Source organism: Thermobia domestica, chromosome 1 (assembly GCF_964235325.1).
Source record: "Thermobia domestica chromosome 1, izTheDome1.hap1.1, whole genome shotgun sequence".
NCBI classification, from domain to species: Eukaryota; Metazoa; Arthropoda; class Insecta; order Zygentoma; family Lepismatidae; genus Thermobia; species Thermobia domestica.
The window spans coordinates 61030174-61043452 of record NC_137454.1 but is presented as its reverse complement, the minus strand read 5'-3'; the positions used below and the strand labels follow the sequence as shown (position 1 = coordinate 61043452).

The 13279-nt window shown below is 36.1% G+C and overlaps 1 protein-coding gene across 1 annotated transcript in view; it reads right to left on the bottom strand.

Moving 5' to 3' along the window:
- Positions 1 to 12640: 12640 nt before the first annotated feature.
- The window catches only part of LOC145685251 (endonuclease/exonuclease/phosphatase family domain-containing protein 1-like), a 48747-nt gene continuing 48108 nt past the window's right edge, over positions 12641 to 13279 (bottom strand). The window contains exon 10 of the mRNA XM_081757625.1: positions 12641 to 12789. Within this exon, the coding sequence (XP_081613751.1) occupies positions 12737 to 12789 (53 nt within the window). The 3' untranslated portion in view covers positions 12641 to 12736. The remainder of the gene's footprint in view (positions 12790 to 13279) is intronic.

The following is a 13279-nucleotide window of genomic DNA, read 5'->3' as shown; positions in this document are numbered from 1 at the left end:
GTCAACATTATGTAATGCTGCAACGGATAAAATGCCCCGACGAAGAGTGGAAGGACACACCATTTCGTCATTTTGATTTATCAAGCATTGAGAAAGACTTGAAGATATTTTTTGTACACATGTAGACGATATACAAATGCCTAGTGAATGCAATTCATTTATGAGAGATTTTTTTAGGAGTTTTAGCATAGAGAGGTAGAGGTGGCTCGCAAATTGCGTTTATGCCTTGCTGCATCTGTTTCAATATCGCCTGCTTTTTGATGGAAGTTGCTATCAGGGGTGACAAATTAACCACAAAGTAACATATTATTGAAGGAGGAACAGAATCTTCCTGGCAGTGATTCTCAAATTTTCCTGCAAAATGACTCTTGTGGTTTGCCATATCCTTTCGAAGCATCTTAACAACACGACTTCGTGCCATAGCATCTTCATCAATGTCTTTCTCCAGCTCACTTATTATGTCAGATCCTTCTGAAAGCAAAACATACTCTTTGCCGGACAGATGAGCTGTTAGCTCTGGCCTGTGACGAAGAATCCTTTCACGAAATCTTGTACTATGAACTTCTATTTCTTCTGATTCAGGCTTCTTCATAATTGTCATTAACCGTGTTTTGTACAAATTAAGAAGATCGCTCATTTTGTTAACAAGTCCTTTGGAATCGCTTTCTCGAATAGATTCAGTAATATATGTAAGTACATCGGCAAAAGCAAAACTTCCACATAATGTCCGATCGTTCTCTATTCATCTTCAGTATGTTTTCTGTCTGCCTTATTATAAAAGCTAGATGAACAGTTTGCATGATACTTTGCTTCTTGGGCAATCAAATCCCCGGCACTACAAATTCCTATAATTCTTTCATCGCCTAATTTCTCAGTGCACTCTGCGACACGAACAGAAGATCTCTTTGTGGCAACTAAGCAAAATTTTCTCGCAGGTTTAGCACCACGCTCATAGAAAAAAACGGATTTCGTCTTTCAGTGATTTATTTTCGGACTTACGCGTTCTTTTCTTTAAGGGAGCTGAGTCGTCTTCTTCTGTTCTCCGTGGATGATAAAATCTTGTGCTCAAGTCTAATTTGTCCTTACTGTAATGTTTATAACAATTTTTATGATATTTTTGGCTGAAATTTTTCGAAAATGTTTGCCACATCATTACCACTTGTGGATTTCGTTATCACAGGGCGGAAGTAAGTTGGTAAAGTAATTAATTTTGAAAAGGCTTCCAGATTCCTACCTAAGGTAAAATATCCTGAGTTTCGTCTGCTTGGATCCTTATTGTCTTTAGGAACTACAAGAAACTTGGTATCACCTTTTGGCAGAGTACGCACTTATTCTAATATATTACAGAACTCACCTCCATTGAACTACCTCCAACAACTTTTACCTTTTTCGAGGAAGTTGCTATCTTCCTACGATCATTAAACATAATTAATTTAGACCCACTTCATTTGAGACTATTTATCTCACATAGCCAATAAATTACTTTACAATACTTTTAGTTACAATAATTGTGGTATTTTATACCTACATAGAAAAGTGCATTTAGGACCCGTACTTAGTCTAGTGGCTTGCGCGCTTGCCTTCTGTGCACGTAATTCCGGGTTCGATTCTCAGTGAGGGTAGAGTTGAACGAAAGTGGTTCAAGTGTAATCGGATTCCACTATAATCAGTAGGTCCTCGTTTTCTTTAGCCACCAAGACGTACACGTGGGACGTTAAACTCAAACAAACAAAAAGTGCATTTAGTATTATCAAAATTAATATTAAATTACTAGTTTATCAAAAAATTTGGTACAATACCTACACTAGAAAACTAAACTGAAAGCGATATTTAAAAGTAAATGAAGACTGTCGAAGATGATAAAACAAGTATATAAGGATTAAGATAAATATGATGTTTTCATGAATATATAAATGACTTTTCTCATATAACCTAAAGTGAGAGACCATTCCTATCGGGAATCGAGTTTGAACCATCTAGTTGCCGGCCAGGTATTGTACCACTTAAACTACCGAGACCGTACACAATTTTTCTGCTGATGTTGATTCCTCTGGCTACCTCTTATAAGAAAATATTTCAAATTCCACGATTTGCATATATAGATTCATAGATTTAAATTTCTTTCTTGTAGTGAAGTGCTTTCGCTTTCAATACTAAAAAATTGAGTTTGTTTGGGAAACGCCGGGGTCGATCTCCAGTCAGTCTATGTATTGTCCAATGACGTTTTTAATCACCAAACATCAAGAAATCATACAAAGTAAAAGAAAACTTAATTAACAGTGCACTAGATAATAACAATCTGTATTATATACAGTGATAAAACTTACCCGAATAACCATTCTATTAGAACTGGAATAGGCAGGAACAGCTTTACTTGTCACTTCTTTGTATTGATCAAATGCAGTTTCAACACTCACTATCGTCAACTAAGTTAATCTGACTGCAGCCGTAGATGTGAGTCCAATCATCGAGACAAAACAGTGTTTCTTTCAGAAACAATGTTCCGCGGGGCACTACTGATACTATTCTATTTATTATTATACAGGGTGAGGCACGTAAAACCGGCCCGTCGTAATATTCTGGTATATTGTGTTTTTGGCAACACTTAAATAATCTACCTTCCTACCAAGAGATGGCGTGTCGAGGTCGGGTCGACTTACGTGACCTGCAGCAGTCACGTGCAGCCGCAGCCAGTGAAACTTGTCGAAACCAGTTGAGAAAAAGGCCTCGTTGTGTTAAGCCGGGTGAGTGTCAGTGTGTGATAATGCCGTATTCGATACCCGAGCGTGTTGCCATTGTTGAAGGGTTCATTCTCACTGGATCTTTTGTGAAAACAAAGAATTTGTTTCGGGAGAAATTTCCAGGACGTTCTGTGCCAGCAAAAAGCACCATTCAGGAATTGATTGAAAAATGGCGGCGTACAGGATCGGTTCAAAATGCTCCCAGGAACAGACGACCGTCTGCCTGCACACCTGAATTAAAGATGCAGGTATAGGAGATAATGACAAGAAGTCCTCGAAAGTCAGCCAGGAGATTGAGTCAACAGGTTCATGCGAGTGAGAGAAGTTGCAGACGTGTTTTAAGGGGACTGAAGTTAAAACCGTACCGGATAAGTGTTGTGCAAGAACTGAAGGAGCCTGACCTGCAGAAGAGGGTGCATTTCTGTTCATGGCTGTTGAGCAATGTTGCCAGTGGTTTCTTGGATCTACTAATGCTCATCATGAGTGACGAGGCGTGGTTCCACCTGTCTGGGTACGTAAATTTCCAAAATAACCGGTATTGGTCGACAGAAAATCCACACGCAATCCACCAGGTACCCTTGCATGATAAGAAGATTGGTGTTTGGTGTGCCATTTCCGCCACACGCGTTATTGGGCCCATATTCTGAGACGACAGTGAACAGTGACGTGTATATGGGAATTCTGGAGGAGTTTTATACACACTTGACCGAAGAGGAGCGTCAGTTATGTTACTTTCAGCAGGACGGTGCAACATGCCACACATCAGCTGCATCATTGTCCCTTGTGCATGAGATGTTTACACCAGACAGGACAATCAGCAAAGGCTTGTGGCCTCCTCGGTCACCAGACTTGTCCACGTGTGACTTTTACTTATGGGGACTGTTAAAGGGAAGAGTTTACGAAACAAATCCACACACAATTGAAGAACTCAAGACCAGGATCCAGGATGTCACCAATAGCATTACAACACAAGAACTGACAAGGGTATATATGAATCTCCTCAATCGTGCTCACATGTGTGTTGAAGTGGGCGGAGGACACTTTCAGCACCTGCTGTGAAGGTGAGTAGTCATATTCAATACATTACATTTCATTTATGTGTTGTAGTTAATCATATTCAATACATTACATTTCATTTTGTGTGTTCACTTTACGGGCCGGTTTTACGTGCCGCACTCTGTATTATAGATGTATTATTTTGGTCTGCTCCGGAAAGGGGGGAGCAATGCTCCGCAAAAAACAGGTCTGGAAGAAAAACTGAAAACAATAGGCTAAAAGATGACTTCTTGGTAACACAAAAATTGCGTAGGCGCCTCAAACTTCGCCTTTTTGTGAGATTCCGAACTATTCCCGCCGAAACATTACACGGGATTTACGTCGTTGTTACTTTCAATAGAAATACTTCGACAATAGTGCTGTTGTTATTACTCCAAGTTTTTTAAACACACAGTTCTATTTGATTCTTTTAATGTATTTCGAAACATGATTTGGAGTTCATTCCTTCCCATACTTACTCTGTGGGGCAGAAGGATGGAGGAGAAAAAAACGTTTGTTATTACTTTGTCGTACTTGTTTATAAATCTAGATACTTCAATCAATATTTCGAAAAAGACTTATCTTTATGGATCATAATTAATAGCCGCCATATTGGATTCATATAACCCTGCTGGGTCAGGCTGCCTTGTGCTCTGGTGAAAATGGGACTTATGAAGAACACATCACAAGAGAATGATTTGTTTCGTACAATGCCGCATCCATCAGTGATGTTTTATTACGGTAAATGAACTCTCGTTCGAAATTTGGGGAAATCAATAGTCTCAACGAGAATTTTTAAATTGTCATAACTTCGTTGTTTATTAACCAATCTGAATGAACTATACACCAAACGAAAGATAATTTAACACTCTTTAAAAAGTTATACAACATCTTTTTCGATAATCCCAGCCGTTTACTTATTTTTTTTTAAAAAAAATACGAGTATATTCCATAATAAGAAATGCAAAGTTCCAAATTAAATAATTTCTGTAGGGGTTAATTTCAGTGTTAGGTAAAAACTTTTACTAATTTATTAGACCCTGTTATCTTCTACGTCGTTTACTTTTTGAATCGTGAAGATTGGACTATTAGTTCAGGAGATATAGGCTTCTAAAACCAACACGATGAATTCGCAGAGGCGGCCATCTTTGATAGCCGCCATATTGGATTCTGGCCACCTGTCGGAGTGGGGCCACTTCGATTCCTGCTTAGTTGGATCAGAGGAACAACATATCCTTGTGGCACTTTTTTAACACAAAGTGCAGGGTTTGGCCAATTTTTTTGCCTTAAGCTCCCCTACTATAAATTCAGCATAATTTTAAATGTCTTTATTACAGTTCTCATATTTCTTTATTTTTTCAATCAAATGTCCCAAATATATTACACAATTCAGGTCCACTGTTAACTACTTCATATAAGACGCGAGAAAAGCAAAACAATAATATTTTCATTTCATAATCTATCAGCCATTTACAGCTTTAAATCAACTTTGAAATTTCGACACAGCTTAGTTTCACCTCCAGATGATAGATAACTTTGGTCGATTAAGTTCTAACTTCTTCCTAAACTTTCACAATTCGTCAGTGCCCTGAAAGATATACAGTAGTTTGGAATCACTCAACAGAATCCTCTACCAAATAGGGTAATGATAAGACTTTTCTTACAAGAAATCTTCCCAAAAATGCTTCAGTATCGAACAGGGCTTAGGCTAGTTTTAGACGGAAGCATTTATCGTAGCATTTCTCGTAGCAGATGTGCTGTCAAAAATGTCATATAATATTCTATGACATCAAAAGTATATGGTGCTTTTAAACGGTAGCATTTTGATAAGCATCTGTCGCGAGGTAGCAAACAAATCACTGGAGATGAGCGCAATTATGGCTCTGAAATTAAGCGTGAGCTAGCTAAAGCTATAGTAATTGTAACAACAGTTCTCGCCGATCATATTAAAAAACGAAAATCACAAAGAAGTATGGGGACAAAGAGCACCCCTAATCCAACTCATTTTTTGCTTACTACAATTCAATTTCCCACACAAAACAAAGAGCATGGCTATTTGGCACAAAGTCTTTCGCTTCTTTTTAACACACCACGGCGCTGCAATCGAACCAGAAATGCTGGAAAAAATGCTACGAAATAGAGCAGGTTCTATCGACAAGAAATGCCATAGGATATGCCATGGCATGGGAAATGCTATAGCATTTGCTACTTTACACGGTAGGATATCGATGATACGATTTTTGCTATGAGAAATGCTACGATAAATGCTTCCGTCTAAAACTAGCCTTAGATTCACAAGTATTGAGAAAATATTTTAGGAAAACCTAACACTAAAAACGTATCGAGGAGGATATACGGAATATATCCACCTAATTTCTTTATAGTTCAGCATATATTTACTTTAACTGAGAGGTGTAATGGATGGATATAAGCTATAGTTATGAAAACGGTTGAGCGTACATCTACCAAAAATTCTAGCAGTACATAGCTGATAAAAATTATGGACAAGAAATAATAAATACCAGCAAACGCATTTATAAATCAATCAGTATATCACCACACAACACGTTTTCACTTTTGAAATATATTGAGAAAATAATGTTTCTGCGCACAAAGTACAATCTCCGAAGTAAGTTCCGCCTCCTCCAAAGAAAAATACCTTCCTGCATTTTTTAGAAGTGTTACAGCTGAACGTACATTACTACAAATATCAATACTCGTCTTTTTCTATTTTTCATGTGTTAAAGATGAATGTTGAAAAAAAAAAATCAGTTCCAAAATTTCCTTCGGGTTCCCACAATACAGAGAGATTTTACCATTGTAGCAATGTTACAAAGTACAATATGTTTTGATCAGCTATTCGCTTTTCTTACAAACATTTAGTTTATTTAGGCAGGAAAACCGTAGCCTAAAGAAAAATCAGAGATTATACGCATTTTTAAAAGTCTTGAAAATAAATTAAAATTTAAGTTTGTTCTGCGTTAACTTAAGAATCTCTGCAGAAGGGTTATAAACCTCCCATTTCCCTTGGTACAACCTCGGAAAGCCGTAATTTTGTTTGTTCCAGTAATGTATTTTCAATTACAAGAAAATGAGAAAAAGAAATGTAGATAAGTGATTGAAAGAATGAGTTATATACTACTACCAGTAGCGGTTCGTGGTCTGTACAAGCACCGGTTGCAATGTTGCAGTATCAAAGGTATTAGGTACGCACAAGCAGGGATGAATTCAGGGGTAGCCCGGGGGTAATGTACTCCCGAAGAAAATTTATTCCCCCCGGAGAAACTCAAAATTTCAATCACAAAATGTAGAAATTACTTCACCCAAACTCCGCTTCCCCCTGAGGAGTTCACATTCCCCCATGTGAAAATGTCTGAATTCAACACTGTGCGCAAGTGTTCCCCTCTCCCAGCATTATTAAGTCTTATAAAAAAAAATCAGGAAATATGAAGAGGAAAGTCTTTAAAGCTCTATTTGTATATTATTGACTAAAGCATTTCTCTAATATTGATTTAATATATGCTATTTCCTTTTTTTTTTTTTTTCAAACAACCACTATCAATGTACGTCTATACACTATTTATATGGGTAATTCTCAAATTAGCGGCAACATTGAGAAATAAAAGTGCTAAAAATATATATTGCTTTTGTTTCAAGAAGTGTTTGAAACAAAGCGTAACAAAAATATATATTTGTTAATACCATTCATTTTCTTTCAGTAAGTTCAGATACAGTTTAGAAGTATGTTTTGATACTAAGCTGAGCTTAATCTCCATAACTTTAGTTTTTTTAAAAATATTGTTTTCACGTGAAATATTAATCCATGCTAATGACAAAGTACACACAATAGCCGATAGAAAGTGGTGTGCTACGTGATTTTGCAAATAGTAATAGTTAGAAATCTGCTCTTTGGTTAATTACGGTCGTAGGTGACAATTTGTGTTGTAATGTTTGTTTTTCTTTGCTGAAGTTTAAGTTAAAAATTACAGTTACTATGACTATTTGCAAAATCAGAAATTACACCAATTTGTATCGTTACACCATTTTTATAAGCAGTATTTTTAAACATAAAGATGAGTACATTCATAACATAAGATGTAAATAGTAAGTTACACAAGTAGAATTGACACTGATGATCAAAACTTTGTAGGAAGTACTTTTTCTATCGCAAAAGTAAACAACAGCATAATAATCTTTAACTTGACGTGAAGCAATATGAAAACAATAGTAACTTTCAAATGTACCGTGTCCTGCGAAAACGAACTAAGCGCCACTTTCATACTTTTAAGAAAATTACGTATAAAGGTTGATGTCCAACATTAATGTAGCCGTAATCAAAAGTGACTTTTTTTTTGAAAGGTGTTGAATTTCCTCTCTTTTCGATTGTGCAAAACGTTCTAATGCTTATCAGGAACCAATCGTCGCATTTACGTGGATTTTCAAAGTTTGGCGCTTAGTTCATTTTTGCATAACACGGTACAAATGTAAAATTGAGATATAACATTGCAGGAAGTAATTCTCCTGCCACAAAAGTGAACAACTACTCCACATTATTTTTAATCTGGCGTGAAGCAATATGATAATGAGAACATTTTGATTTAGAATCACAATCAAAGCAGCTTAAGCTTCGAAAACAACATGGTGCGTGAAGATCCATTCCACAAAACCTGATGAACTTGTAAGGTACCTTTTACTTTCAACTCTGTTGCTTTAGTAGCCAAGTGTTCTTCTGTGTTTGTAATTTCTCCTGAGGACACGGCAAAAAGTTGTATATCTGACATTTTTCTCCAACACATTCAACAGTGAATGGAAATCGTTGACATCTTCACCCTGGGCTACACATCGATCAGATATTCTTTTAATAATACCACCCACTCCATCAGGAACACCTTTTCCATGTCCAAACTTCCTTTCGCTATAGTTCCAGGTAATGACATTCACTTGTGGATACAAGTTTGGAAGTTCCTTCCCAATAATGGCAAACATTATTTTGTTGAGATATTGTGCGCTCGGACTACCCGAAAGGAAATGAACGGTCGTCACTTAGGGGAACATGTCTAGGCATTTTTTCAGAACAGGTTGTAAATGCTTCAGGATTGCTAAAGGATCATGGCGGAGGCTGTCAGAAAGGGAACAAAATGCTTTCTTATATTTTTTTGTGTACAGAATTCCAGTATGGAGTGTAACTTGTTGATGGGAAGCACCAAAGTGAACCGACTGAGGTTCAGCAGCATATTTACATTCATAATTCAGAGAAAAATCTATATGTAGTAGAAGTTCATTTAAGCCAACGTTATCTCTCAGTTTCTTCATGGTAAGGTACTGGTGTTTAATATTCAGAACATGATGAAGGAAGGCATCCAATGAAGATTCAAAAGATATCACCATATCTTTGACAGACATTTCGATTGAATCTTTACTTGTCTTGTGAACTGTTATCTCACCACCTTTGTTGTTACATTTTTCTCTTTCTTGGATATCCACTGCTTGTGAGTAGTTAGCTGGTCAGTAACATTATGATTCGTCAATCGTTTGCTTCGGCATTTGTCACAGTTTCTTCAAAGACACATTTCGGTAATCATTACAAGTCATATAAGATAATATTTCTTCCAAATTAGTGTGCTCAATAACATTTAAGGAACACGGCCTTCTAGCCAATAAGAGCATATTCTTGTGTTTTACACAGAGGCACGTATCTCTAGCACCAATTTTTCGAAGAACGATCCAGAATGGCTTTAACCTACAAAAGGTACTGTAACTTACGATAAATGAACCCTTTTGATTGAATTTTGAGTGCAAATTCTTCAAATTTTCGTTTAGATATCGTTTCTGTATTGTAGCGCCACTTTTTCGAATTGTGTCTTTTTTCCCTGGGCACAGTGTGGAATTTTCATCATTTTCCTGAATCTTATCTCTAACGAAGAAAGCTTTAGCACTTTTCTCTCGTTTATTACAATATTTCGAAGTACGAACTTTTATGTTAGATGTACACAATTTGTATGTTAAAAATTGCTTAGCCTGATTCAGTAGTCTGTATTTTCGTAGTATTCTTCCTGATATCACCTTTGTAAATATTTGCTTAGCTTCTTTAGTCTGTAGGTTTCTAAACCCTGTTTCAAGTTCGAATTGTCAAACTTCACCAAAAATAAGCCTCTTTCTCACATCTGGAGGCACATTTCTCCCTTTTAGAAATTTATTCACCTTTGTTCTTGGAGTTCCAGAATTGCTCTTCATCGTCTTGGAGTTAGTTCCCTTCAAACGCAGGTACCTACTCTTATATTTGGCTCTACTTTCTTTCTAAGTTTCTCATTTTCAATTAAAATCTTCTTCAGTTTTTGTATGTTTTTGTGCGATCACGTCTCACTAATTTACGACCTTTTTTCTTTTGTCCACTTTCAGAAAGTATAATGGAAGATTCTGGGTTACTTTGGAACAGGTGGGGTAGGAGCTGTAGAGGATGAGGGTATAACATCTACAATGTTTGCATTTATAGGTTCGTCAATACTTGTTGGAAGAGAATTATCTCGTAGTTGATTACGCAAAATTTCTTCCTTCTTCTTACGTTGTCTTGATAATCTCTGTGCAACTCTCCATACACGTCTTTGACGCTGGCGTTCTCTTTCAGTCATGTCTGCCACGAGTTTTATTCTCCCTGACAGTTTACTACGTTCATATATTTCGTGCTTCTTCTTTTGCAGTTGCTGAAGCCTAACAGGGTCGCTCCTGATTCTCTCCCTTCGTCGCCTTTCACATTCTCGTTTCTTCCTTAAGACGTTCTTTCTGCTAATGGCGGTCTTCTTCCTGCCCATCGTGTTACAGTGATACTGGGAAATACAATAGTGAAGCGCCAGGTGAAGATCACCAATACAGTAAATAAATAAAGTTTGAGATTAAGGGGTTAAAAAAAAATATAGGGCAGATATTTGATCTAAAAACAAGGAAACAGACTTTGTCCAAAATCTCATAGTTTTGAAGTTAGAGGCTGGCTGAAGCGTGGGAAAATGTATCTCCAAGACCTATGTTTCAAACACTATCATACATACGGAGTGCTGATTAATAAATCACTTAGGAAGTCATACCTATTCGATTTAAAAATGGATTTTCCAACTGTGCGATGTGTGCGCAAGGGATTCCCCAAAGGGATAATGAACTAACAGTATTTCATTATTAGTTATTGTTGCAGGAACCTCTTGTACACGCATTTTTAAATATAACCTGCAGGACTTCCTAAGTGATTTATTAAGCCACACTCATTATGTTGGATAGTTGTTTAATAAAGAGGTCTCTAAAATTCATTTTTTCATGCTTTCGGCAGCCCAAATCTCCGAAACTATGGGCTTTTGGCCAAAGTTCCAGAGGCATTCTTCTTTTAGCATCATGTATTTGCCCTTATTTTGTTTGTACACATTAATCTAATACGCTATGTATTTTTAAACATAAATCATCACTGTATTATCTATTAAAGTTTTATCACAAAGTAGAAGATTAGTGTTAAAGGTTCCTCGATTAATAAAACTCGCTATAAACGTTCAAAATTTACATTGGCATTCATCAAAATTAATTTTTCGGAACACGCTCTTTTATACTTGTTGGTTTGTATTTCTCATTTTGGTTTTTAACTATGGCTTTTACTGTCCATTTTTTCAGGAGTCAAGTTGTCAAGTAGCGAAATTTCTTAGGAACAGTCATTGTATCGGTCATAATTTATTTATTTTTTCTCACTGTCACTTCGATAATTATTTCCTGCTGTCTGCAAGACAATGATATTCAATAAATATACAAGGGTATGGTACACAAATGTATTTTTATAATTCTTTGGAAAACATATTCCCAGCACTTACGCATATAACATCTACTAAAATCAAGATACCACCTCACATGCAAGTTTAAATTTATGCTACTAGCTATTACATAGATCCAGAATCATTTTCCCGATAATTTTGAACTAAGGGGATCTGTTTTATTTATTTCTGAAGTTTGATCTAGAAAAGGAATTATTTCCAATTTACTCTACATTGATTTTAATAAAATGAGTTTAACATCTAGGGTTTGTATGAAACACATTAGAATATCAAATCAAAGTTCTAAGCCATTTTGAAAGAAAATTTCTGTGACGTACTTAAATGCTCCTTTGTACAGTACATAGTGTGCAATTCGCTGGCTACAGGGACACACTACACTTTAATCTTTAATTCTCTTTTAATACAACTTCAAACACAAAGCAAACAGACATCCTTTGTCATGTGCTAATAGAAAAGAGCTTTTATAGAAAACTCAGATATAAGCCCAAAACACCTAAATGGTTTTCTTTGGGTATAATCCCCACTGCCTATCCCTAGCCTTGACTCCTCTCTCTTGATCCCACTAGTTTTGAAAATTAAAATTTCTCGAATTAAAATTTAGTCAACATTTTCTATGTAATTTAAACTCCTACTATGAATTAGAATCCGCAAGTAAAGTTCTGGACCCTCCCCAAAAACAATTTCTGGGTATGTGCCTGTCAATCACTTGTGTATCACGTAACATGGCAAGTTTATTTTAAAAAGACAAATAATACTCTCAGGAAAGCAATAATAAACCTCAAATTAAATAAATTACAAGAGAATATAAATTAACGCCAAAATTTCCATGCTAATGACGAAATTGCATTTAATCGAGCCTTTACAACCACCCCTTCCACAAATTATTAAATATATTACTTGAATACTTTAAGTTCCTAATATATTAATTTACAGAAACAATATCGCACTGATTTAATAAATACTTTGATTTCCACAGTCTCCACACTATTGACAATCTACTTTGCCACCCTGCCGGAAAATCATACAAATACTTACGTAATGTCTACCTTGGGCAACAGTTTCCCTCCAACTGCACTGACCAACAAAGGATACACGAAACCCGTTCTAGTCGCATGGTTGCCAGGTCATATTCCTCTTTCCAGCGAACGGCATATCAATTTAAAATACGCCTTTGCTGACGACTGCAGAAATGGGAACAAAATTTTTAAAGTCTGTAAAATAAGAATATATAAAGACTCGAAGCTATGTTTGAAGCTCAGTAAAGTTGAACATCGCCTAAAAGTTGTCGCTTAATATCAAAGGCGTACGGATACAAACAGCTACTTTAGAAGAAAGAAAAAAAAAAGTGAAAATGTAGTTCGTTACAGCCATGCTAATGACATTCTCCATTTACTTTTAAATTTCGTACCAAGCTATTTTCTACAAATAGTACATTTTGAGGAAGTAATGTACATGGCATTGTTAATGTAACTGAATTACATATATATTTCAATTTCTGAGCAATTAGTATCCTTGGTTTAAAAAATATTAACTGGAGACAGCATTTTCCCCCTATTTTTAGAATTACCCATATACAAAACTTCTACATTCATGTTCAAGAGATAAATCGAATATGTAGCATGTGCTGTAAGCCATGAATAATGGCGTTAACCCAAAAAGAAGAAGAAAAGCAAGAAAATTGCATATATTCATGCACGCAGT